At 41.3% G+C, this 26,826-nt stretch overlaps 2 protein-coding genes across 6 annotated transcripts in view; both read right to left on the bottom strand.

Annotated features, from left to right (window-relative positions):
* LOC139762069 (uncharacterized) overlaps positions 1–26,826 on the bottom strand; it is a 455,708-nt gene that overhangs the window by 374,131 nt on the left and 54,751 nt on the right. For 2 of the 5 annotated variants that reach the window (XR_011715680.1, XM_071686824.1), the window contains exons 1-2: positions 13,885–14,126; positions 11,214–11,347 (exon numbers count right to left, since the gene is read on the bottom strand). Coding sequence is in view for 4 of the 5 variants with exons in the window: in XM_071686824.1 (XP_071542925.1) it covers positions 11,214–11,347; positions 13,885–13,924 (174 nt within the window). In the remaining variant the exon portion in view is untranslated. Of the gene's footprint in view, positions 1–11,213; positions 11,348–13,884; positions 14,127–15,737; positions 15,829–26,826 lie in introns of those variants that run through there. The other 3 variants (XM_071686826.1, XM_071686827.1, XM_071686825.1) reach the window with 2 other exon arrangements.
* On the bottom strand, positions 9,468–10,312 carry LOC139759799 (protein LZIC-like). Its single transcript, XM_071682272.1, has one exon. It carries the CDS (start codon positions 10,133–10,135, stop codon positions 9,815–9,817), a length of 321 nt encoding a protein of 106 aa, XP_071538373.1. The 5' UTR covers positions 10,136–10,312; the 3' UTR covers positions 9,468–9,814.

Below are 26,826 nucleotides of genomic sequence, written 5' to 3' on the forward strand. Positions count from 1 at the left end.
AGAACATTATCTCGGAGAGCAAAAATGGGTATGTTTGAAGGAATAGTGGTTCCAACAATGTTGTATGGTTGCGAGGCGTGGGCTATGGATAGAGTTGTGCGCAGGAGGATGGATGTGCTGGAAATGAGATGTTTGAGGACAATGTGTGGTGTGAGGTGGTTTGATCGAGTGAGTAACGTAAGGGTAAGAGAGATGTGTGGAAATAAAAAGAGCGTGGTTGAGAGAGCAGAAGAGGGTGTTTTGAAGTGGTTTGGGCACATGGAGAGGATGAGTGAGGAAAGATTGACCAAGAGGATATATGTGTCGGAGGTGGAGGGAACAAGGAGAAGAGGGAGACCAAATTGGAGGTGGAAAGATGGAGTGAAAAAGATTTTGTGTGATCGGGGCCTGAACATGCAGGAGGGTGAAAGGAGGGCAAGGAATAGAGTGAATTGGAGCGATGTGGTATACCGGGGTTGACGTGCTGTCAGTGGATTGAAGCAGGGCATGTGAAGCGTCTGGGGTAAACCATGGAAAGCTGTGTAGGTATGTATATTTGCGTGTGTGGACGTATGTATATACATGTGTATGGGGGGGGGTTGGGCCATTTCTTTCGTCTGTTTCCTTGCGCTACCTCGCAAGCGCAGGAGACGGCGACAAAGTATAAAAAAAAAAAAAAAAAAATGATTAATGGTGAGGTGCCTGAGGATTGGTGGAATGTGTGCATAGTGCCATTGTGCAAAGGCAAAGGGGATAAGAGTGAGTGCTCAAATTACAGAGGTATAAGTTTGTTGAGTATTCCTGGTATATTATATGGGAGGGTATTGATTGAGAGGGTGAAGGCATGTAAAGAGCATCACATTGGGGATGAGCAGTGGTGTTTCAGAAGTGGAAGAGGATGTGTGGATCAGGTGTTTGCTTTGAAAAATGCATGTGAGAAATACTTAGAAAAGCAAATGGATTTGTATGTAGCATTTATGGATCTGGAGAAGGCATATGATAGAGTTGATAGAGATGCTCTGTGGAAGGTATTAAGAATATATGGTGTGGGAGGCAAGTTGTTAGAAGCAGTGAAAAGTTTTTATCGAGGATGTAAGGCATGTGTATGTTTAGGAAGAGAGGAAAGTGATTGGTTCTCAGTGAATGTAGGTTTGTGGCAGGGGTGTGTGATGTCTCCATGGTTGCTTAATTTATTTATGGATCGGATTGTTAGGGAGGTGAATGCAAGAGTTTTGGAAATAGGGGCAAGTCTGATGTGGATGAGAGAGCTTGGGAAGTGAGTCAGTTGTAGTTCGCTGATGATACAGCGCTGATGGCTGATTCATATGAGAAACTGCAGAAGCTGGTGACTGAGTTTGGTAAAGTGTGTGAAAGAAGAAAGTTAAGAGTAAATGTGAATAAGAGTAAGGTTATTAGGTACAGTAGGGTTGAGGGTCAAGGAAATTGGGAGGTAAGTTTGAATGGAGAAAAACTGGAGGAAGTAAAGTGTTTTAGATATTTGGGAGTGGATCTGGCAGCGGATGGAACCATGGAAGCGGAAGTGAATCATAGGGTGGGGGAGGGGGTGAAAATTCTGGGAGCCTTGAAGAATGTTTGGAAGTCAAGAACTTTATCTCGGAAGGCAAAAATGGGTATGTTTCAAGGAATAGTGGTTCCAACAATGTAGTATGGCTGCGAGGTGTGGTCTATGGATAGAGTTGTGCGCAGGAGGGTGGATGTGCTGGAAATGAGATGTTTGAGGACAATATGTGGTGTGAGGTGGTTTGATCGAGTAAGTAATGTAAGGGTAAGAGAGATGTGTGGAAATAAAAAGAGTGTGGTTGAGAGAGCAGAAGAGGGTGTTTTGAAATGGTTTGGTCACATGGAGAGAATGAGTGAGGAAAGATTGACCAAGAGGATATATGTGTCAGAGGTGGAGGGAACGAGAAGTGGGAGACCAAATTGGAGGTGGAAAGATGGAGTGAAAAAGATTTTGAGTAATTGGGGCCTGAACATGCAGGAGGGTGAAAGGCGTGCAAGGAATAGAGTGAATTGGAACAACATGGTATACCAGGGTCGACATGCTGTCAATGGATTGAACCAGGGCATGTGAAGCGTCTAGGGTAAACCATGGAAAGTTCTGTGGGGCCTGGATGTGGAAAGGGAGCTGTGGCTTTGTTGCATAATTACATGACTGCTAGAGACTGAGTGTGAACCAATGGGGCCTTTGTTGTCTTTTCCTAGCGCTACCTCGCACACATGAGGGGGGAAGGGGTTGTTATTCCATGTGTTGCGAGGTTGCTTCTCACCCCAACTCTCATTTGCCCTTTTTTTTACCTCTTGCACCTTTCTCTTGACCTCGCACCTCTTTCTTTTATACATCTACCACTCATTTGCATTATTTCCCTGAAAAAACTGTCGAAATGCCTCTCTCTTCTCTTTCACTAATAATCTTACTTCTTCATCCCACCACTCACTACCCTTTCTAATCTGCCCACCTCCCACGCTTCTCATGCAACGAGCATCTTTTGCGCAAGCCATTACTGCTTCCCTAAATACATCTCACTCCTCCCCCACTCCCCTTACCTCCTTTGTTCTCACCTTTTTCCATTCTGTACTCAGTCTCTCCTGGTACTTCCTCACACAAGACTCCTTCCCAAGCTCACTTACTCTCATCACTCTTTTCACCCCAACATTCTCTCTTCTTTTCTGAAAACCTCTACAAATCTTCACCTTCGCCTCAACACGATAATGATCAGACATCCCTCCAGTTGCACATCTCAGCACATTAACACCCAAAAGTCTCTCTTTCAAGCGCCTATCAATTAACACGCAATCCAATAATGCTCCCTGGCCATCTCTCCTACTTACATACATATATCTCTCTTTTTAACCCAGGTATTCCCAATCACCAGTCCTTTTTCACCACATAAATCTACAAGCTCTTCACCATTTCCATTTATAACACTGAACACCCCATGTATACCAATTATTCCCACAACTAGCACATTACTCACCTTTCCATTCAAATCACCCATCACTATAGCCCTGTCTCGTGCATCAAAACTACATACACACTCAGCTGCTCCCAAAACACTTGCATCTCACGATCTTTCGTCTCATGCCCAGGTGCATATGCACCAATAATCACCCATCTCTCTCCATCAACTTAAAGTTTTACCCATATCAATCTAGAGTTACTTTCTTACACTCTATCATATACTCTCACCACTCCTGTTTCAGGAGTAGTGCTACTCCTTCCCTTGCTCTTGTCCTCTCACTAACCCCTGACTTTACTCCCAAGACATTCCCAAACCACTCTTCCCCTTTACCCTTGACCTTCGTATCACTCAGAGCCAAAACATCCAGGTTCCTTTCCTCAAACATACTACCTATCTCTCCTTTTTTCTCATCTTGGTTACATCCACACGCATTTAGACACCCCAATCTGAGCCTTCGAGGAGGATGAGCACTCCCCGTGTGACTCCTTCTTCTGTTTCCCCTTTTAGAAAGTTAAAATACAAGGAAGAGAGGGTTTTCAGCCCTCCGCTCCTGTCTCCTTTAGTCGCCTTCTATGACACGTGAGGAAAGCGGGGAAGTATTCTTTCTCCCCTATCCCCAGGGATATATATATATATATATGTATATGTGTATATATATATGTATATATATATATATATAGGGGAGAAAGAATACTTCCCACGTATTCCCTGAGTGTCGTAGAAGGCGACTAAAAGGGAAGGGAGCGGGAGGCTGGAAATCCTCCCCTCATTTTTTTTTTTTTTATTTTCCAAAAGAAGAAACAGAGAAAGGGGCCAGGTGAGGATATTCCCTCAAAGGCCCAGTCCTCATCCTCTGTTCTTAACGCTACCTCGCTAATGCGGGAAATGGCGATTAGTATAAAAAAAAAAAGTATAATAATAAAAAAAATATAAATATATATATATATATATATATATATATATATATATATATATATATATATATATATATATATATATGGCGTCCTAGCTTCGTCTCTTCTATGTATATCAACTGACTTATATTTTTTTGCCGCTGTCTCCCGCGTCTGCGAGGTAGCGCAATGAAACAGACGAAAGAAATGGCCCAACCCACCCCCATACACATGTATATACATACGTCCACACACGCAAATATACATACCTACACAGCTTTCCATGGTTTACCCCAGACGCTTCACATGCCTTGATTCAATCCACTGACAGCACGTCAACCCCGGTATACCACATCGCTCCAATTCACTCTATTCCTTGCCCTCCTTTCACCCTCCTGCATGTTCAGGCCCCGATCACACAAAATCTTTTTCACTCCATCTTTCCACCTCCAATTTGGTCTCCCACTTCTCCTCGTTCCCTCCACCTCCGACACATATATCCTCTTGGTCAATCTTTCCTCACTCATTCTCTCCATGTGCCCAAACCATTTCAAAACACCCTCTTCTGCTCTCTCAACCACGCTCTTTTTATTTCCACACATCTCTCTTACCCTTACGTTACTTACTCGATCAAACCACCTCACACCACACATTGTCCTCAAACATCTCATTTCCAGCACATCCATCCTCCTGCGCACAACTCTATCCATAGCCCACGCCTCGCAACCATACAACATTGTTGGAACCACTATTCCTTCAAACATACCCATTTTTGCTTTCCGAGATAATGTTCTCGACTTCCACACATTCTTCAAGGCTCCCAGAATTTTCGCCCCCTCCCCCACCCTATGATCCACTTCCGCTTCCATGGTTCCATCCGCTGCCAGATCCACTCCCAGATATCTAAAACACTTCACTTCCTCCAGTTTTTCTCCATTCAAACTCACCTCCCAATTGACTTGACCCTCAACCCTACTGTACCTAATAACCTTGCTCTTATTCACATTTACTCTTAACTTTCTTCTTTCACACACTTTACCAAACTCAGTCACCAGCTTCTGCAGTTTCTCACATGAATCAGCCACCAGCGCTGTATGATATATATATATATATATATATATATATATATATATATATATATATATATATATATATATATATATATATATATATATATATATATATATATATATATATATATATATATTCCTATGAGTCCACGGGGAAAATGAAACACGATAAGTTCCCAAGTGCACTTTCGTGTAATAATCATATTATCAGGGGAGACACAAGAGAGAAATATAAGTAAGTTGATATACAATGAAGAGATGAAGCTAGGAAGCCATTTGGTAAACATGTGATAGTCCAAAACATACACAAATGGCGTCCTAGCTTCGTCTCTTCTATGTATATCAACTGACTTATATTTCCCTCTTGTCTCCCTTGATGATGTGATTAGTACACGAAAGTGCACTTGGGATCTTAGTGTGTTTCATTTTCCCTGTGGACTCAGGAATATGTTGATCACATGCAAAATTGTGATCCTTTCCAATATATATATATATATATATATATATATATATACAAGGAGGGGAGGATTTCTGGCCCCCCGCTCCCGTCCCCTTTAGTCGCTTTCTACGACACGCGAGGAATGCGTGGGAAGTATTCTTTCACCCCTATCCCCAGGGATAATATACATATATATATACACATACCCACACATACACACACACGCACATATACACCCACACACACATACATATATATACACATGAAAAATGTAAGAAACAATTTAGAAAACTGAAACTTCTAGCTTGAAATGAAATGAAAAAATGAATGTCACATAATGGTTCAACCTCTGGCTATGGAAAAAGGAAATGTTTAATTTATTTACACAAACGTCAATAGTAGTTCTCATCAATTCAACCACTGTATCAATAAGCTTCAATGTCTAAGCTACATTTTTTCCAATTTCATTATTTTCTTGTCAAAGCACCATGTATGAAAACTATCACTCCAGTAACACAACTATAAACATTTACTTGTATTCTTTTTTTTTTTTAACTTTCTAAAAATGGGAAACAGAAGAAGGAGTCACGCGGGGAGTGCTCATCCTCCTCAAAGGCTCAGACTGGGGTGCCTAAATGTGTGTGGATGTAACCAAGATGTGAAAAAAGGAGAGATAGGTAGTATGTTTGAGGAAAGGAACCTGGATGTTTTGGCTCTGAGTGAAACGAAGCTCAAGGTAAAGGGGAAGAGTGGTTTGGGAATGTCTTGGGAGTAAAGTCAGGGGTTAGTGAGAGGACAAGAGCAAGGGAAGGAGTAGCAGTACTCCTGATACAGGAGTTGTGGGAGTATGTGATAGAATGTAAGAAAGTAAATTCTCCATTAATATGGGTAAAACTGAAAGTTGATGGAGAGAGATGGGTGATTATTGGTGCATATGCACCTGGGCATGAGAAGAAAGATCATGAGAGGCAAGTGTTTTGGGAGCAGCTGAATGAGTGTGTTAGTGGTTTTGATGCACGAGACCGGGTTATAGTGATGGGTGATTTGAATGCAAAGGTGAGTAATGTGGCAGTTGAGGGAATAATTGGTATACATGGGGTGTTCAGTGTTGTAAATGGAAATGGTGAAGAGCTTGTAGATTTATGTGCTGAAAAAGGACTGATGATTGGGAATACCTGGTTTAAAAAGCGAGATATACATAAGTATACTTATGTAAGTAGGAGAGATGGCCAGAGAGCGTTATTGGATTACGTGTTAATTGACAGGCGTGCGAAAGAGAGACTTTTGGATGTTAATGTGCTGAGAGGTGCAACTGGAGGGATGTCTGATCATTATCTTGTGGAGGCTAAGGTGAAGATTTGTATGGCTTTTCAGAAAAGAAGAGTGAATGTTGGGGTGAAGAGGGTGGTGAGAGTAAGTGAGCTTGGGAAGGAGACTTGTGTGAGGAAGTACCAGGAGAGACTGAGTACAGAATGGAAAAAGGTGAGAACAATGGAAGTAAGGGGAGTGGGGGAGGAATGGGATGTATTTAGGGAATCAGTGATGGATTGCGCAAAAGATGCTTGTGGCGTGAGAAGTGTGGGAGGTAGGTTGATTAGAAAGGGTAGTGAGTGGTGGGATGAAGAAGTAAGAGTATTAGTGATAGATAAGAGAGAGGCATTTGGACGATTTTTGCAGGGAAAAAATGCAATTGAGTGGGAGACATATAAAAGAAAGAGACAGGAGGTCAAGAGAAAGGTGCAAGAGGTGAAAAAAAGGGCAAATGAGAGTTGGGGTGAGAGAGTATCATTAAATTTTAGGGAGAATAAAAAGACGTTCTGGAAGGAGGTAAATAAAGTGCGTAAGACAAGGGAGCAAATGGGAACTTCAGTGAAGGGCGCAAATGGGGAGGTGATAACAAGTAGTGGTGATGTGAGAAGGAGATGGAGTGAGTATTTTGAAGGTTTGTTGAATGTGTTTGATGATAGAGTGGCAGATATAGGGTGTTTTGGTCGAGGTGGTGTGCAAAGTGAGAGGGTTAGGGAAAATGATTTGGTAAACAGAGAAGAGGTAGTAAAAGCTTTGCGGAAGATGAAAGCCGGCAAGGCAGCGGGTTTGGATGGTATTGCAGTGGAATTAATTAAAAAGGGGGGTGACTGTATTGTTGACTGGTTGGTATGGTTATTTAATGTATGTATGACTCATGGTGAGGTGCCTGAGGATTCGCGGAATGAGTGCATAGTGCCATCGTACAAAGGCAAAGGGGATAAGAGTGAGTGCTCAAATTACAGAGGTATAAGTTTGTTGAGTATTCCTGGTAAATTATATGGGAGGGTATTGATTGAGAGGGTGAAGACATGTACAGAGCATCAGATTGGGGAAGAGCAGTGTGGTTTCAGAAGTGGTAGAGGATGTGTGGATCAGGTGTTTGCTTTGAAAAATCCATGTGAGAAATACTTAGAAAAGCAAATGGATTTGTATGTAGCATTTATGGATCTGGAGAAGGCATATGATAGAGTTGATAGAGATGCTCTGTGGAAGGTATTAAGAATATATGGTGTGGGAGGCAAGCTGTTAGAAGCAGTGAAAAGTTTTTATCGAGGATGTAAGGCATGTGTACGTGTAGGAAGAGAGGAAAGTGATTGGTTCTCAGTGAATGTAGGTTTGCGGCAGGGGTGTGTGATATCTCCATGGTTGTTTAATTTGTTTATGGATGGGGTTGTTAGGGAGGTGAATGCAAGAGTTTTGGAAAGAGGGGCAAGTATGAAGTCTGTTGGGGATGAGAGAGCTTGGGAAGTGAGTCAGTTGCTGTTCGCTGATGATACAGCGCTGGTGGCTGATTCATGTGAGAAACTGCAGAAGCTGGTGACTGAGTTTGGTAAAGTGTGTGAAAGAAGAAAGTTAAGAGTAAATGTGAATAAGAGCAAGGTTATTAGGTACAGTAGGGTTGAGGGTCAAGTCAATTGGGAGGTGAGTTTGAATGGAGAAAAACTGGAGGAAGTGAAGTGTTTTAGATATCTGGGAGTGGATCTGGCAGCGGATGGAACCACGGAAGCGGAAGTGGATCATAGGGTGGGGGAGGGGGCGAAAATTCTGGGAGCCTTGAAGAATGTGTGGAAGTCGAGAACATTATCTCGGAAAGCAAAAATGGGTATGTTTGAAGGAATAGTGGTTCCAACAATGTTGTATGGTAGCGAGGCGTGGGCTATGGATAGAGTTGTGCGCAGGAGGATGGATGTGCTGGAAATGAGATGTTTGAGGACAATGTGTGGTGTGAGGTGGTTTGATCGAGTAAGTAACGTAAGGGTAAGAGAGATGTGTGGAAATAAAAAGAGCGTGGTTGAGAGAGTAGAAGAGGGTGTTTTGAAATGGTTTGGGCACATGGAGAGAATGAGTGAGGAAAGATTGACCAAGAGGATATATGTGTCGGAGGTGGAGGGAACGAGGAGAAGAGGGAGACCAAATTGGAGGTGGAAAGATGGAGTGAAAAAGATTTTGTGTGATCGGGGCCTGAACATGCAGGAGGGTGAAAGGAGGGCAAGGAATAGAGTGAATTGGAGCGATGTGGTATACCGGGGTTGACATGCTGTCAGTGGATTGAATCAGGGCATGTGAAGCGTCTGGGGTAAACCATGGAAAGCTGTGTAGGTATGTATATTTGCGTGTGTGGACATATGTATATACATGTGTATGGGGGTGGGTTGGGCCATTTCTTTCGTCTGTTTCCTTGCGCTACCTCGCAAACGCGGGAGACAGCGGCAAAAAAAAAAAAAAAAAAAAAAAAAATATATATATATATATATATATATATATATATATATATATATATACACACACACACACACACACTATATATATATATATATATATATATATATTTTTTTTCATACTATTCGCCATTTCCCGCGATAGCGAGGTAGCGTTAAGAACAGAGGACTGGCCCTTTGAGGGAATATCCTCACCTGACCCCCTTCTCTCTTCCTTCTTTTGGAAAAAAAAAAAAAAAGAAAAACGAGAGGGGAGGATTTCCAGCCCCCCGCTCCCTTCCCTTTTAGTCGCCTTCTACGACACGCAGGGAATACGTGGGAAGTATTCTTTCTCCCCTATCCCCAGGGATAATACATATATATATATATATATATATATATATATATATATATACAAAGGCCCTGTTGATTAATGTGTAGTGCACGGTTCCTTCCATCCATAACTGTCATCACATAAGTACCCTCATTGGTGAATTCCCTGTCGAGCCATTTCCAACACCTTCTGACTAGAACCTGTCTCATCTGTGACCTGATCAAAGTTCTTCATAAGGGATGACGCATGAACATCAAGGAAACTTTGTTCTGGTGCTGCTAAGGATTCACCAAGTTTCTGCAGAGCACTCAAAATTTCAACCTTTTGCTGTGTGTAAGAATCAAGACCAAGCTTGCTAATCTTATGGTCTCTCTCAATCTGGGATAGTTTTTCTCATAGCTGGTCTGGCTGCTTCTTTGCAAACATCTGAATAACTTTTGGTGTTTTGAAAGCTTGAGATATAGCTGCCTGAATAGCCAGCTGCATGGCACTAAAGGAATCAATCAGCGTCATATCACCACTGGTCATGCGAGACAGCGAAGATTGAAATTCATTCAACTGCTCAACAGTGTCTTTACGAACTTCTTCATACTCCTCTGGATCTAATTCTGCCTTGCACTCCTCAAGATCAGCTAATTGGACAACTAATCGATCCAGTTGATCCTCCATCTGCTGCCGCAACTTTTGTGTTTCAGATTTTCCTCGACTGGCCATATTCCCTCCAAAGCGATCCGATGCGTGGTAAATATTTTGAATTGACAGACCAGGAACATTTCCTCTAATTCTTCCTCATATTCCTCAACATTTATGTTATTTCTACTTTGAAATCAGGTGGACTGACATGAATGTCACAGCTACACCAACAGGAGCCGAAATGTTACCAGCGCCCCAAATGACATATATATATATATATATATATATATATATATACAATAATTGAAAATGCAGAACTGGGATGTCATAACTGTAAAGAGTTAACTAATAAAAGAACAAGATCAATGGTGGGTGGCATATTTGTACATACTGGATAAGCACATAAGGTACATCTTCAGTCAAAGTGGCAGAAATACAGGAAGTTTTATAAAGGAAATACTATGGTTTATACATCATGTACTTTGTGATGATGTGTTGTACAGTGATGAATTAGTTGAATATTAAGTGATGGTTGTACAAGTGTGTTTAACCAATATGAAATGTACCGTTATTTAATAATTAATATTAAACTAAAGGATAATAGATTCTTTGAAACTGGCTACAAGTTTGTTTAAAAAAAATCATAGCTTCCAAATGAAATGGTTTTTGCCGTAGTGAAATATAGACGAGCAGTTTTCATACCATGGCGTGATTGAAACCTCACTTTTCGCAGGACAACAGACCTACAAGTCTCGGCTATCAGCAAGATGTAGTTGATTTAGAACAGGAAATAAATGTCTTAAATAATTGTCAAGTATCTTCTTAATCTTCTGGATCTTAACGGTTATTGTAGCAATCACAAACGGTAACTGATTAAGGGAAAGATTTTCTCATTCGATAAAAATTAAAATTCTCAAAAAAATTGTAGTTCCAGAAACAAGTTTGAATTGCCTTAAAAAAACGGGGGGAATCCTGGCCATCAGCATCTGAGGCGACATTTTCAGTATGTTTTTTAATTCTCTATTTTGTTCAAAATAAAATATAAATTTACTTACACTAATTTTTTTCTTTTACAAATCGGTCACTTTTTGAGAGAAATCAAATACTGTATGTATTAATGGCTCGTGTGTCAAATTGTGGCTACTGTGGGTGCCATTACCGGATACTGCGGGTAGCGGGTTAGCAGAGCAGCCTTGCCCCCACAGGGAAGTTGTGAGTCCTTCCAGTTGTCCTGGGTGTTGAGATCCCAGGTCCGCACCCATTGTTTCTGGACGGCCCTGCTCTTACCAACTACTGCCAAAAAAAAAAAAATGTAGAATGAACATACCTTGTAAGGAATCCATGTGAAACAACAGTCTATGAATGCATAACTGAAAGGCAACCTATTAAGGTGGGGAAATGATAGTGACTAGTTTGATTTACAAATGTCAGCAAGTACAGGTGTGGTTGTCATCACAGCAGTCATATCGTCAGCACAAGTATACCGTCTTCACTACACATATTATGTTACTACACTCATCTTCAGTACAACACACTGACTCATCACTACACACATTATGTTTACTACACTCATCTTCAGTACGACACACTGACTCATCACTACACACATTATGTTTACTACACTCATCTTTAGTACGACACACTGACTCATCACTACACACATTATGTTTATTACACTCATCTTCAGTACGACACACTGACTCATCACTACACACATTATGTTTACTACACTCACCTTCAGTACGACACACTGACTCATCACTATACACATTATGTTTACTACACTCATCTTCAGTACGACACACTGACTCATCACTACACACATTACAGTGTGTTTACTACACTCATCTTCAGTACGGACACACTGACTCATCACTACACAAATGTTTACTACACTCATCTTCAGTACGACACACTGACTCATCACTACACACATTATGTTTATTACATTCATCTTCAGTACGACACACTGACTCATCACTACACACATTATGTTTACTACACTCATCTTCAGTACGACACACTGACTCATCACTACACACATTATGTTTACTACACTAATCTTCAGTACAACACACTGACTCATCACTACACACATTATGTATACTACACTCATCTTCAGTATGACACACTGACTCATCACTGCACACATTATGTTTATTACACTCATCTTCAGTACGACACACTGACTCATCACTGCACACATTATGTTTACAACACTCATCTTCAGTACGACACACTGACTCATCACTGCACACATTATGTTTACTACACTCATCTTCAGTACGACACACTGACTCATCACTGCACACATTATGTTTACTACACTCATCTTCAGTACGACACACTGACTCATAACTGCACACATTATGTTTACTACACTCATCTTCAGTACGACACACTGACTCATCACATCACTACACACATTATGTTTACTACACTCATCTTCAGTACGACACACTGACTCATCACTACACACATTATGTTTATTACACTCATCTTCAGTAAGACACACTGACTCATCACTACACACATTATGTTTACTACACTCATCTTCAGTACGACACACTGACTCATCACTACACGCATTATGTTTACTACACTCATCTTCAGTACGACACACTGACTCATCACTACACGCATTATGTTTACTAAACTCATCTTCAGTACGACACACTGACTCATCACATTATGTTTACTACACTCATCTTCAGTACGACACACTGACTCATCACTACACGCATTACGTTCACTACTCTCATCTTCAGTACGACACACTGACTCATCACTACACACATTACGTTTATTACACTCATCTTCAGTACGACACACTGACTCATCACTACACACATTACATTTACTACACTCATCTTCAGTACGACACACTGACTCATCACTACACACATTATGTTTACTACACTCATCTTCAGTACGACGCACTGACTCATCACTACACACATTATGTTTACTACACTCATCTTCAGTACGACGCACTGACTCATCACTACACACATTATGTTTACTACACTCATCTTCAGTATGACACACTGACTCATCACTACACACATTATGTTTACTACACTCATCTTCAGTATGACACACTGACTCATCACTACACACATTATGTTTACTACACTCATCTTCAGTACGACACACTGACTCATCACTACACACATTATGTTTACTACACTCATCTTCAGTACGACACACTGACTCATCACTACACACATTATGTTTACTACACTCATCTTCAGTACGACACACTGACTCATCACTACACACAATATGTTTACTACACTCACCTTCAGTACGACACTGACTCATCACTACACACATTATGTTTACTACACCCATCTTCAGTGCACTCACTGGCTCATCACTACAGACACCACTTACTTTCTCAACTTTACTACAATCACTTGCTTTCCTTTACTAGTCATCATCTTTTATTAATATTATCATAATCTTTACTAAACTCAACATATTCACTAGTTACCATATTCACTATACTCATCCTCTGCGATTATTTTCCCAAACTAAATGTTCACTGAACCCTTGACTCTACTGTCTATGGTTTTGACATTACTCTCCAACTTTAAGACCTCTTCACAAAATGGTAGATAATCACTGTACGTGCGCTCATAAGCGAGAATTTCAGCCACTTTTCGATTAAGATAATGTCGTCCAGTGGGAGTAATTAGCCCTTAAGTAGAATAAAAAAAAAAACTCCTTGTAAATATTTCCCACCGTAAATCATTATGAAATCATGATTCAGGCAACATACTGGTTACAAGAATGTGACAATTCTATGGTAAATTGGGATGTTTTACCTGCGAGGATGAGGATGAAGAGGATAGTTTGGTGCGTCATAATGGTAATGCCGCCTTTGCCACACTAAGCTGCTGGTGTTCCGCCCACCAGTAAGTACCCGACCCCAAGCGGCCTGGCTAGGCATCCATTTTTTCCCAGGAAGATACGGAATATGAAAACTTGATTAAGTCCAACAGTGAAAACGAAATCTTGTGTACGGAATTCTTGGAGATCTTATAAACCATTTAATAATCCAGCTGGTTATATCGAAATATTTGTGCATTTCAAATAAAAAAGAAAGAAAACGCGTCCCCGAACATTGTCTCCCGACTTTTACAGATTACGGTTTCACCAGATATACTCTTGTGTAGCTATGGCAGAACTTCAGGCAGACTATTACATATATTTTCATATCTGTACTGGAAACAAGCAGAATAATATCGTATCTTTATGTTAGTGTATCAAATCAAGCTGGCCTGTGACATTTGATGCCACTCCGCCCACCAGCGTTTGACTCTCGAGTTCGGTGTCACAGGATACAGCAGTTACTGGACCCTCGAGCATTATCCACCACGGGTGATGTATATCACCATCACCACTGTCCATATTCTACTAAGTTCATCAACATTCTTAACTGTACAGCATACAGCAAAAGATATCGAGCGACGAATCAGGTGGGAGAACTCGTATGAGAGGAACGAGGCATTACAGTGTGAAGCAATATACACAGTGAACATTACTCACAGTGAAACAATATAAATTGTGAACCAGTACTTACTGTGAAGCAATACATATTGAGAAGCATTACTCATTGTGAAGCAATAATTTGAGAACCAGTACTCACTGTGAAGCAATACATATTGAGAAGCATTACTCATTGTGAAGCAATAATTTGAGAACCAGTACTCACTGTGAAGCAATACAGTGATTCCTTACGAAGTCATTTTAAACGAAACATTTTCTACATAAAGATGTCCGACTTCAAATACAACCAGTTTCAACCAAAGATAATCTTTTAAATATGTATTTCAGATATGTGGGATTAAAGATGCTAGCATCTATCCAATTACTTACTTTGGGCAGTAAACGTACGGCTAATCTAATAAAAATGATAACTGATAAGTTAGTAGTTATCGCTGAAGTTCCAGAATTCAGTCATATTCTTTCATGTTACCTTAACAATGTGCTTTTAGACTAAATGACATGGTTACAAAATTCTAACAATTCTATACATCGTACACCCAAGAGAGGACGCACTACACTAGCTAGTTTCATACGGGCCACTCTGAGGTGGGAATGCCCACGCGAGCACACACATAGCCGGTTTGAGCGAGTTAACGGTGCCTTGGGAATGGGCTGTCATGGACAAAAGTTATGGTCAAAGCTTCGTCTTGGAATATATATATATATATATATATATATATATATATATATATATATATACACACACACACACACACGACCATATCTGCTGGCGATAACATTAGTTTTTACACAGGTCCATTATGGCATCAATGAACCTTTAGTTGTTAGAAATTGACCTTTATGTTTCTCTGAGCACTTCACACGAATGACCTTTCCCCATATGACTTACATATGTTGTATAAGTGTACGACAACAACACATCACATTCATTTGGCTTGCGCATAACAGTACACGTCCTTACATGGTGCTTTAAGACAATCTGGGAGTCGAATGAACTTTTAGACATAAAATACCTGAGTGCTTACAGTCACTTTTCTGAACCTAAAATCGACACAGGTCCGGACCTGTGGTTTTTAGGGCGTCCTGGGAGTCGACCAAAGTTGTTGAGATAAAAAACCCAAATGAGTCGGAGGTCTTTTCTAAATACAGAATCGACACAGGTACGTACCTGTGGTGCTTGATGACATCCTGAGAGTAGAAGGAATTTCTTGAGATCATTTACCTGAATGGGTCGGGGCAATTTTCTGAACCTTAAATCAACAAAGATACGGACCTGTGGTGCTTTCTGACAATCTGAGTGTCGAATAAATTTGTACAGATAAAATATCCCAGGGGTTAAGGTCACTTTTCTGAACCTAAAATCAACACAGGTACGGACCCGTGGTGTTTTATGACAATCTGGGAATCGAACGAAGTTATTCAGATGAAATACCCTAGTGGTTAAAGTCAGTTTTCTTAACCTAAAATCGACACAGGTACGGACCTGTGGTGTTTGAGGGCGTCCTGGGAAATGAAGAAAGTTGCTGAGATAAAATACCCAAATGGGTCAGAGCGCCTTTCTGAACAAAAAATCGACAAAGGTACAGACCTGAGTCGAAGGAAATTGGTGAGATAAATTACCTAAATGGGTCAGGGCACTTTCCTGAACTTAAAATCGACACAGGTACGGACCTGTGGTGCTTTATGACAATCTGGCAGTCGAATGAACTTTTAGACATAAAATACCTGAGTGCTTACAGTCACTTTTCTGAACCTAAAATCGACACAGGTCCGGACCTATGGTGTTTTAGGGCATCCTGGGAGTCAAACAAAGTTGTTGAGATAAAATACCCAAATGAGTCGGAGGTCTTTTCTAAATATGAAACGACACAGGTACGTACCTGTGGTGCTTGATGACATCCTGAGAGTAGAAGGAATTTCTTGAGATCATTTACCCGAATGGGTTGGGGCAATTTTCTGAACCTAAAATTGACAAGAAAATAGTGAAATTGGAAAAAATGTAGCTTAGACATTGAAGCTTATTGATACAGTGGTTAAATTGATGAGAACTACTATTGACGTTTGTGTAAATAAATTATACATTTCCCTTTTCCATAGCCAGAGGTTGAACCATTATGTGACATTCATATTTTCATTTCATTTCAAGCTAGAAGTTTCAGTTTTCTAAATTATTTCTTACATTTTTCATATGTATATATATGTATATGTGCATGTGTGTGTATATGTGCGTATGTATGTGTATGCATATATGTGTATATATATATATATATATATATATATATATATATATATATATATATATATATATATATATATATATATATATTTTTTTTTTTTTTTTTATACTTTGTCGCTGTCTCCCGCGTTTGCGAGGTAGCGCAAGGAAACAGACGAAAGAAATGGCCCAACCCCCCCCCCCCCATACACATGTACATACACACGTCCACACACGCAAATATACATACCTACACAGCTTTCCATGGTTTACCCCAGACGCTTCACATGCCTTGATTCACTCCACTGACAGCACGTCAACCCCTGTATACCACATCGCTCCAATTCACTCTATTCCTTGCCCTCCTTTCACCCTCCTGCATGTTCAGGCCCCGATCACACAAAATCTTTTTCACTCCATCTTTCCACCTCCAATTTGGTCTCCCTCTTCTCCTCGTTCCCTCCACCTCCGACACATATATCCTCTTAGTCAATCTTTCCTCACTCATCCTATCCATGTGCCCAAACCACTTCAAAACACCCTCTTCTGCTCTCTCAACCACGCTCTTTTTATTTCCACACATCTCTCTTACCCTTACGTTACTTACTCGATCAAACCACCTCACACCACACATTGTCCTCAAACATCTCATTTCCAGCACATCCATCCTCCTGCGCACAACTCTATCCATAGCCCACGCCTCGCAACCATACAACATTGTTGGAACCACTATTCCTTCAAACATACCCATTTTTGCTTTCCGAGATAATGTTCTCGACTTCCACACATTTTTCAAGGCTCCCAAAATTTTCGCCCCCTCCCCCACCCTATGATCCACTTCCGCTTCCATGGTTCCATCCGCTGACAGATCCACTCCCAGATATCTAAAACACTTCACTTCCTCCAGTTTTTCTCCATTCAAACTCACCTCCCAATTGACTTGACCCTCAACCCTACTGTACCTAATAACCTTGCTCTTATTCACATTTACTCTTATCCCTGGGGATGGGGGTGAAAGAGTGCTTCCCACACGTTCCTCACGTGTTGTAGAAGGCGACTGGAGGGGACGGAGGCGGGGGCCAGAAATCCTCCCCTCCTTGCATTTTTTTAACTTTCTAAAATGGGAAACAGAAGAAGGAGTCACGCGGGGAGTGCTCATCCTCCTCGAAGGCTTAGACTGGGGTGTCTAAATGTGTGTGGATGTAACCAAGATGTGAAAAAAGGAGAGATAGGTAGTATGTTTGAGGAAAGGAACCTGGATGTTTTGGCTCTGAGTGAAACGAAGCTCAAGGGTAAAGGGAAAGAGTGGTTTGGGAATGTCTTGGGAGTAAAGTCAGGGGTTAGTGAGAGGACAAGAGCAAGGGAAGGAGTAGCAGTACTCCTGAAACAGGAGTTGTGGGAGTATGTGATAGAATGTAAGAAAGTAAATTCTCAATTAATATGAGTAAAACTGAAAGTTGATGGAGAGAGATGGGTGATTATTGGTGCATATGCACCTGGGCATGAGAAGAAAGATCATGAGAGGCAAGTGTTTTGGGAGCAGCTGAATAAGTGTGTTAGTGGTTTTGATGCACGAGACCGTGTTATAGTGATGGGTGATTTGAATGCAAAGGTGAGTAATGTGGCAGTTGAGGGAATAATTGGTATACATGGGGAGTTCAGTGTTGTAAATGGAAATGGTGAAGAGCTTGTAGATTTATGTGCTGAAAAAGGACTGGTGATTGGGGATACCTATTTAAAAAGCGAGATATACATAAGTATATGTATGTAAGTAGGAGAGATGGCCAGAGAGCGTTATTGGATTACGTGTTAATTGACAGGCGCGCGAAAGAGAGACTTTTGGATGTTAATGTGCTAAGAGGTGCAACTGGAGGGATGTCTGATCATTATCTTGTGGAGGCTAAGGTGAAGATTTGTATGGCTTTTCAGAAAAGAAGAGTGAATGTTGGGGTGAAGAGGGTGGTGAGAGTAAGTGAGCTTGGGAAGGAGACTTGTGTGAGGAAGTACCAGGAGAGACTGAGTACAGAATGGAAAAAGGTGAGAACAATGGAAGTAAGGGGAGTGGGGGAGGAATGAGATGTATTTAGGGAATCGGTGATGGATTGCGCAAAAGATGCTTGTGGCATGAGAAGAGTGGGAGGTGGGTTGATTAGAAAGGGTAGTGATTGGTGGGATGAAGAAGTAACATTATTATTAGTGAAAGAGAAGAGAGAGGCATTTGGACGTTTTTCGCAGGGAAAAAATGCAATTGAGTGGGAGATGTATAAAAGAAAGAGACAGGAGGTCAAGAGAAAGGTACAAGAGGTGAAAAAGAAGGCAAATGAGAGTTGGGGTGAGAGAGTATCATTAAATTTTAGGGAGAATAAAAAGATGTTCTGGAAGGAGGTAAATAAAGTGCGTAAGACAAGGGAGCAAATGGGAACTTCAGTGAAGGGCGCAAATGGGGAGGTGATAACAAGTAGTGGTGATGTGAGAAGGAGATGGAGTGAGTATTTTGAAGGTTTGTTGAATGTGTTTGATGATAGAGTGGCAGATATAGGGTGTTTTGGTCGAGGTGGTGTGCAAAGTGAGAGGGTTAGGGAAAATGATTTGGTAAACAGAGAAGAGGTAGTAAAAGCTTTGCGGAAGATGAAAGCCGGCAAGGCAGCAGGTTTGGATGGTATTGCAGTGGAATTTATTAAAAAAGGGGGTGACTGTATTGTTGACTGGTTGGTAAGGCTATTTAATGTATGTATGACTCATGGTGAGGTGCCTGAGGATTGGCGGAATGCGTGCATAGTGCCATTGTACAAAGGCAAAGGGGATAAGAGTGAGTGCTCAAATTACAGAGGTATAAGTTTGTTGAGTATTCCTGGTAAATTATATGGGAGGGTATTGATTGAGAGGGTGAAGGCATGTACAGAGCATCAGATTGGGGAAGAGCAGTGTGGTTTCAGAAGTGGTAGAGGATGTGTGGATCAGGTGTTTGCTTTGAAGAATGTATGTGAGAAATACTTAGAAAAGCAAATGGATTTGTATGTTGCATTCATGGATCTGGAGAAGGCATATAAGAGTTGACAGAGATGCTCTGTGGAAGGTATTAAGAATATATGGTGTGGGAGGCAAGTTGTTAGAAGCAGTGAAAAGTTTTTATCGAGGATGTAAGGCATGTGTACGTGTAGGAAGAGAGGAAAGTGATTGGTTCTCAGTGAATGTAGGTTTGCAGCAGGGATGTGTGATGTCTCCACGGTTGTTTAGTTTGTTTATGGATGGGGTTGTTAGGGAGGTAAATGCAAGAGTTTTGGAAAGAGGGGCAAGTATGAAGTCTGTTGGGGATGAGAGAGCTTGAGAAGTGAGTCAGTTGTTGTTCGCTGATGATACAGCGCTGGTGGCTGATTCATGTAAGAAACTGCAGAAGCTGGTGACTGAGTTTGGTGAAGTGTGTGAAAGAAGAAAGTTAAGAGTAAACGTGAATAAGAGCAAGGTAATTAGGTACAGTAGGGTTGAGGGTCAAGTCAATTGGGAGTTAAGTTTGAATGGAGAAAAACTGGAGGAAGTAAAGTGTTTTAGATATCTGGGAGTGGATCTGGCAGCGGATGGAACTATGGAAGCGGAAGTGGATCATAGGGTGGGGGAGGGGGCGAAAATCCTGGGAGCCTTGAAGAATCTGTGGAAGTTTTGAAGGAATAGTGGTTCCAACAATGTTGTATGGTTGCGAGGCGTGGGCTATGGATAGAGTTGTGCGCAGGAGGATGGATGTGCTGGAATTGAGATGTTTGTGGACAATGTGTGGCGTGAGGTGGTTTGATCGAGTAAGTAACGTAAGGGTAAGAGAGATGTGTGGAAATAAAAAGAGCATGGTTGAGAGAGCAGAAGAGGGTGTTTTGAAATGGTTTGGGCACATGGAGAGAATGAGTGAGGAAAGATTGACCAAGAGGATATATGTGTCGGAGGTGGAGGGAACGAGAAGTGGGAGACCAAATTGGAGATGGAAAGATGGAGTGAAAAAGATTTTGTGTGATCGGGGCCTGAACATGCAGGAGGGTGAAAGGAGGGCAAGGAATACAGTGAATTGGATCGATGTGATATACCGGGGTTGACGTGCTGTCAGTGGATTGAATTAGGGCATGTGAATCGTCTGAGGTAAACCATGGAAAGCTGTGTAGGTATGTATATTTGCGTGTGTGGACGTATGTATATACATGTGTATGGGGGTGGGTTGGCCCATTTCTTTAGTCTGTTTCCTTGCGCTACCTCGCAAACGCGGGAGACAGCGAAAAAAATCGACACAGGTACGGACCTGTGGTGCTTTCTGACATTCTGAGTCTCGAATGAATTTATACAGATAAAATATCCGAGTGGTTAGGGTCACTTTTCTGAACATAAAATCAACACAGGTACGGACCTGTGGTGTTTTATGACAACCTGGGAGTAGAATGAAGTTATTCAGATGAAATACCCGAGTGGTTAAAGACAGGTTTCTGAACCTAAAATCGACACATGTACGGACTTTTGGTGTTTCAGGGCGTCCTGCGAGTGGAAGAAAGTTGTTGAGATAAAATACCCAAATGGGTCAGAGTGCCTTTCTGAACCTCAAATCGACACAGGTATGGACCTGTGGTGCTTGATGACATCCTGAGTCGAAGGAAATTGTTGAGATAAATTACCTAAATGGGTCAGGGCACTTTTCTCAACCTAAAATCGACAAAGTTACTGACCTGTGGTGCTCGATGACATCCTGAGTCGAAGTAAATTGAGATAAATTACCTAAACGGGTCAGGGCACTTTTCTGAACCTAAAATCGACACAGGTACGGACCTGTGGTGCTTTAAGACAATCTGGGAGTCGAATGAACTTTTAGACATAAAATACCTGAGTGCTTACGGTCACTTTTCTGAACCGAAAATCGACACAGGTCCAGACCTGTGGTCTTTTAGGGCATCCTGGGAATCAAACAAAGTTGTTGAGATAAAAAAACCCAAATGAGTCAGAGGGCTTTTCTAAATACAGAATCGACACAGGCACGTACCTGCGGTGCTTGATGACATCCTGAGAGTAGAAAGAATTTCTTCAGATAATTTACCTGAATGGGTCGGGGGCAATTTTCTAAACCTAAAATCAACACAGGTACGGACCTGTGGTGCTTTCTGACCATCTGAGTGTCGAATAAATTTGTACAGATAAAATATCCCAGGGGTTAGGGTCACTTTTCTGAACCTTAAATCAAGAGAGGTATGGACCTGTGGTGTTTCATGACAATCTGGGAATCGAACGAAGTTAGTCAGATGAAACACCCTAGTGGTTACAGTCAGTTTTCTGAACCTAAAATCAACACAGGTACGGACCTGTGGTGTTTTATGACAATCTGGGAGTCGAATGAACTTTTTGACAGAAAATACCTGAGTGGTTAGAGTCACTTTTCTAAACCTAAAATCGACACAGATCCAGACCTGTGGTGTTTGAGGGCGTCCTGGGAGATGAAGAAAGTTGTTGAGATAAAATACCCATATGGGTCAGAGCGCCTTTCTGAACATAAAATCGACACAGGTACAGACCTGTTGTGCGCGATGACATCCTGAGTCGAAGGAAAATTTTGACATAAATTACCTAAATGGGTCACGGTACTTTTCTGAACCTAAAATCGATACAGGTAAGGACCCCTGGTGCTCGATGACATCCTGAGTTGAAGAAAATTTTTGAGATAAATTACCTAAACGGGTCAGGGCACTTTTCTGAACCTAAATTAAACACAGGTACGGACCTGTGATGTTTTATGACAATCTGGGAGTCGAAAGAAGTTATTCAGATGAAATATCTGAGTGGTTAAGGTAAGTTTTCTGAACCTAAAATCAACACAGGTAAGGACCTTTGGTGTTTCAGGGCGTCCTGGGAGTCGAGGAAAGTTGTTGAGATAAAATACCCAAATGGGTCAGTGCGCCTTTCTGAACCTAAAATCGACAAAGGTAAGAACCTGTGGTGCTCGATGATATCCTGAGTTGAAGGAAATTGTTGAGATAAATTACCTAAATGGGTCAGGGCACTTTTCTCAACCTAAAATCGACACAGGTACGGACCTGTGGTGCTTGAAGACATCCTGAGTTGAAGGAAATTATTGAGATAAATTACCTAAATGGGTCAGGGCACTTTTCTGAACCTAAAATCAACACAGGTATGGACCTGTGGTGTTTTATGACAACTGGGAATCGAATGAATTATTCAGATGAAACACCCTAGTAGTTAAAGTCATATTTCTGAACCTAAAATCGACACAGGTACGGACCTGTGGTGCTTTATGACAATCTGGGAGTCGAAAGAACTTTTTGACAGAAAATACCTGAGTGGTTAGAGTCACTTTTCTAAACCTAAAATCGACACAGGTCCGGACCTGTGGTGTTTGAGGGTGTCCTGAGAGTCAAACAAAGTTCTTGAGATAAAATACCAAATGAATCGGAGGGCTTTTCTGATCATAGAATCGACACAGGTACGTACCTGTGGTGCTCAATGACATCCTGAGAGTAGAAGGAATTTCTAGATATCATATACCCAAATAGGTTGGTGCAATTTTCTGAACCTAAAATCGACACAGGTACGGACCTGTGGTGCTTTCTGACAATCTGAGTGTCGAATAAATTTGGACAGATAATATATCCGAGTGGTTAGGGTCACTTTTCTGAACCTAAAATCAACACAGGAACGGACCTGTGGTGTTTTATGACAATCTATGAGTCGAACGAAGTTATTCAGATGAAATACCCGAGTGGTTAAAGTCAGTTTTCTGAACACAAAATCGACACAGGTACGGACCTGTGGTGTTTGAAGGCGTCCTGGGAGTTGAAGAAAGTTGTTGAGATAAAATACCCAAATAGGTCAAAGCGCTTTTCTGAACCTAAAATCGACACAGGTACGGACCTGTGGTGTGCGATGAAATCCTGAGTCAAAGGAAATTTTTGACATAAATTACCTAAATAGGTCAGGGCACTTTTCTGAACCTAAAATCGATACAGGTACGGACCTTTGGTGCTTTATGACAATCTGCGAGTCGAATGAACTTTTAGACATAAAATACCTGAGTGCTTACAGTCACTTTTCTCAACCTAAAATCAACACAGGTCCGGACCTGTGGTGTGTTAGGGCATCCTGGGAGTCTAACAAAGTTTTTCAGAAAAAAAACCCAAATGAGTCAGAGGGCTTTTCTAAATATAGAATTGACACAGGCACATACCTGGGGAGTTTGATGACATCGTCAGAGTAGAAAGAATTTCTTGATATAATTTACCTGAATGGGTCGGGGCAATTTTCTGAACCAAAAATCAACATAGGTACGGACCTGTGGTGCTTTCTGACAATCTGAGTGTCGAATAAATTTGTATAGATAAAATATCCCAGTGGTTAGGGTCACTTTTCTGAACAAAAAACCAACACAGGTACGGACCTGTGGTGCTTTATGACAATCTGGGAGTCGAACGAACTTTTTGACAGAAAATACCTGATTGGTTAGAGTCACTTTTCTAAACCTAAAATCGACACAGATCCGGACCTGTGGTGTTTGAGGGTGTCCTGGGAGTCAAACAAAGTTATTCAGATAAAATACCCAAATGAGGCGGAGGGCTTTTCTGATCATTGAATCGACACAGGTACGTACCCGAGATGCTTGATGACATCCTGAGAGTAGAAGGAATTCCTTGAGATCATTTACCCGAATGGGTTGGGCTAATTTTCTGAACCTAAAATCAACACAGGTACGGACCTGTGGTGCTTTCTGACAATCTGAGTGTCGAATAAATTTGTACAGATAAAATGTCCGAGTGGTTAAGGTCACTTTTCTGAACCTAAAATCAACACAGGTACGGACCTGTGGTGTTTTATGACTATCTGGGAATCGAACGAAGTTATTCAGATGAAACACCCTAGTGGTTAAAGTCAGTTTTCTGAGCCTAAAATCGACACAGGTACGGACATGTGGTGCTTTATGATAATCTGGGAGACGAAAGAACTTTTTGACAGAAAATACCTGAGTGGTTAGAGTCACTTTTCGAAACCTAAAATCGACACAGGTCCGGACCTGTGGTGTTTGAGGGTGTCCTGGGAGTCAAAAATAGTTGTTGAGATAAAATACCCATATGAGTCGGAGGGCTTTTCTGATCATAGAATCGACACAGGTACATACCTGTGGTGCTTGATGACATCCTGAGAGTAGAAGGAATTTCTTGAGATCATTTACCCGAATGGGTTAGGGCAATTTTCTGAACCTAAAATCAACACAGGTGCTTTCTGACAATCTGAGTGTCGAATAAATTTGTACAGATAAAATATCCGAGTGGCTAAGGTCACTTTTCTGAACCTATAATCGACACAGGTACGGGCCTGTGGTGCTCGATGACATGCTGAGTCGAAAGAAATTGTTGAGATAAATTACCTAAACGGGTCAGGGCGCTTTTCTGAACCTACGATTGACACAGGTACGGATCTGTGGTGCTCGATGACATCCTAAGTTGAAGGAAATTTTTGAGATAAATTACCTAAATAGGTCAGGGCACTTTTCTGAACATAAAATATACACAGGTACGGACCTGTGATACTTTATGACAATCTGGGAGTCGAATGACTTTTAGACATAAAATACCTGAGTGCTTAGAGTCACTTTTCAGAACCTAAAATCGACACAAGTCCGAAACCTGTGGTGCTTTCGGGTATCCTGGGAGTCAAAGTTGAGATAAAAAACCCAAATGAGTCGAAGGGCTCTTCTAAATATAGAATCGACACAGGCACATACCTGCAGTGCTTGATGACATCCTGAGAGTAAAAAGAATTTCTTGAGATAATTTATCTGAATGGGTCGGGACAATTTTCTGAACCTAAAATCAACACAGGTACGGACCTGTGGTGCTTTCTGACAATCTGAGTGTCCAATAAATTTGTACAGATAATATATCCGAGTGGTTAGGGTCACCTTTCTGAACCTAATATCAACACAGGTACGGACCTGTGGTGTTTTATTTCAATCTGGGAGTCGAACGAAGTTATTCAGATGAAATACCCGAGTGGTTAAAGTAACTTTTCTAAACCTAAAATCGACACAGGTACAGACCTGTGGTGTTTCAGGGCGTCCTGGGACTCAAAGAAAGTTATTGAGATAAAATACCCACATGGGTAAGAGAGCCTTTCTGAACCAAAAATCAACACAGGTACGGACCTGTGGTGTTTGAGGGCGTCCTGGGAGTTGAAGAAAGTTGAGATAAAATACCCAAATGGGTCAGAGCGCCTTTCTGAACCTAAAATCGACACAGGTACGGACCTGTGGTGCTTGATGACATCCTGAGTCGAAGGAAATTGTTGAGAGAAATTACCTAAATGGGTCAGGGCACTTTTCTCAACCTAAATTTGACATCGGTACGGACCTGCGGTGCTCGATGACATCCTCAGTTGAAGGAAATTTTTGAGATAAATTATCTAATTGGGTCAGGGCCCTTTACTGAACCGAAAATCGACACAGGTACGGACCTGTGATACTTTATGACAATCTGGGAGTCGAATGACATTTTAGACATAAAATACCCGAGTGCTTACAGTCACTTTTCTGAACCTAAAATCGACACAGGTCCGGACCTGTGGTGTTTTAGGGCATCCTGGGAGTCTAACAAAGTTTTTCAGAAAAAAAACCCAAATGAGTCAGAGGGCTTTTCTAAATATAGAATTGACACAGGCACATACCTGGGGAGTTTGATGACATCGTCAGAGTAGAAAGAATTTCTTGATATAATTTACCTGAATGGGTCGGGGCAATTTTCTGAACCTAAAATCAATATAGGTACGGACCTGTGGTGCTTTCTGACAATCTGAGTGTCGAATAAATTTGGACAGATAATATATCCGAGTGGTTAGGGTCACTTTTCTGAACAAAAAACCAACACAGGTACAGGACCTGTGGTGCTTTATGACAATCTGGGAGTCGAACGAACTTTTTGACAGAAAATACCTGATTGGTTAGAGTCACTTTTCTAAACCTAAAATCGACACAGATCCGGACCTGTGGTGTTTGAGGGTGTCCTGGGAGTCAAACAAA

The sequence above is a fragment of the Panulirus ornatus genome, chromosome 3 (genome assembly GCF_036320965.1).
Source record: "Panulirus ornatus isolate Po-2019 chromosome 3, ASM3632096v1, whole genome shotgun sequence".
Lineage (NCBI taxonomy): Eukaryota > Metazoa > Arthropoda > Malacostraca > Decapoda > Palinuridae > Panulirus > Panulirus ornatus.

Coding starts and splice junctions, on each gene's coding strand:
- LOC139759799 (XM_071682272.1), bottom strand. CDS start 10,135: ATGGCCAGTCGAGGAAAATCTGAAACACAAAAGTTGCGGCAGCAGATG.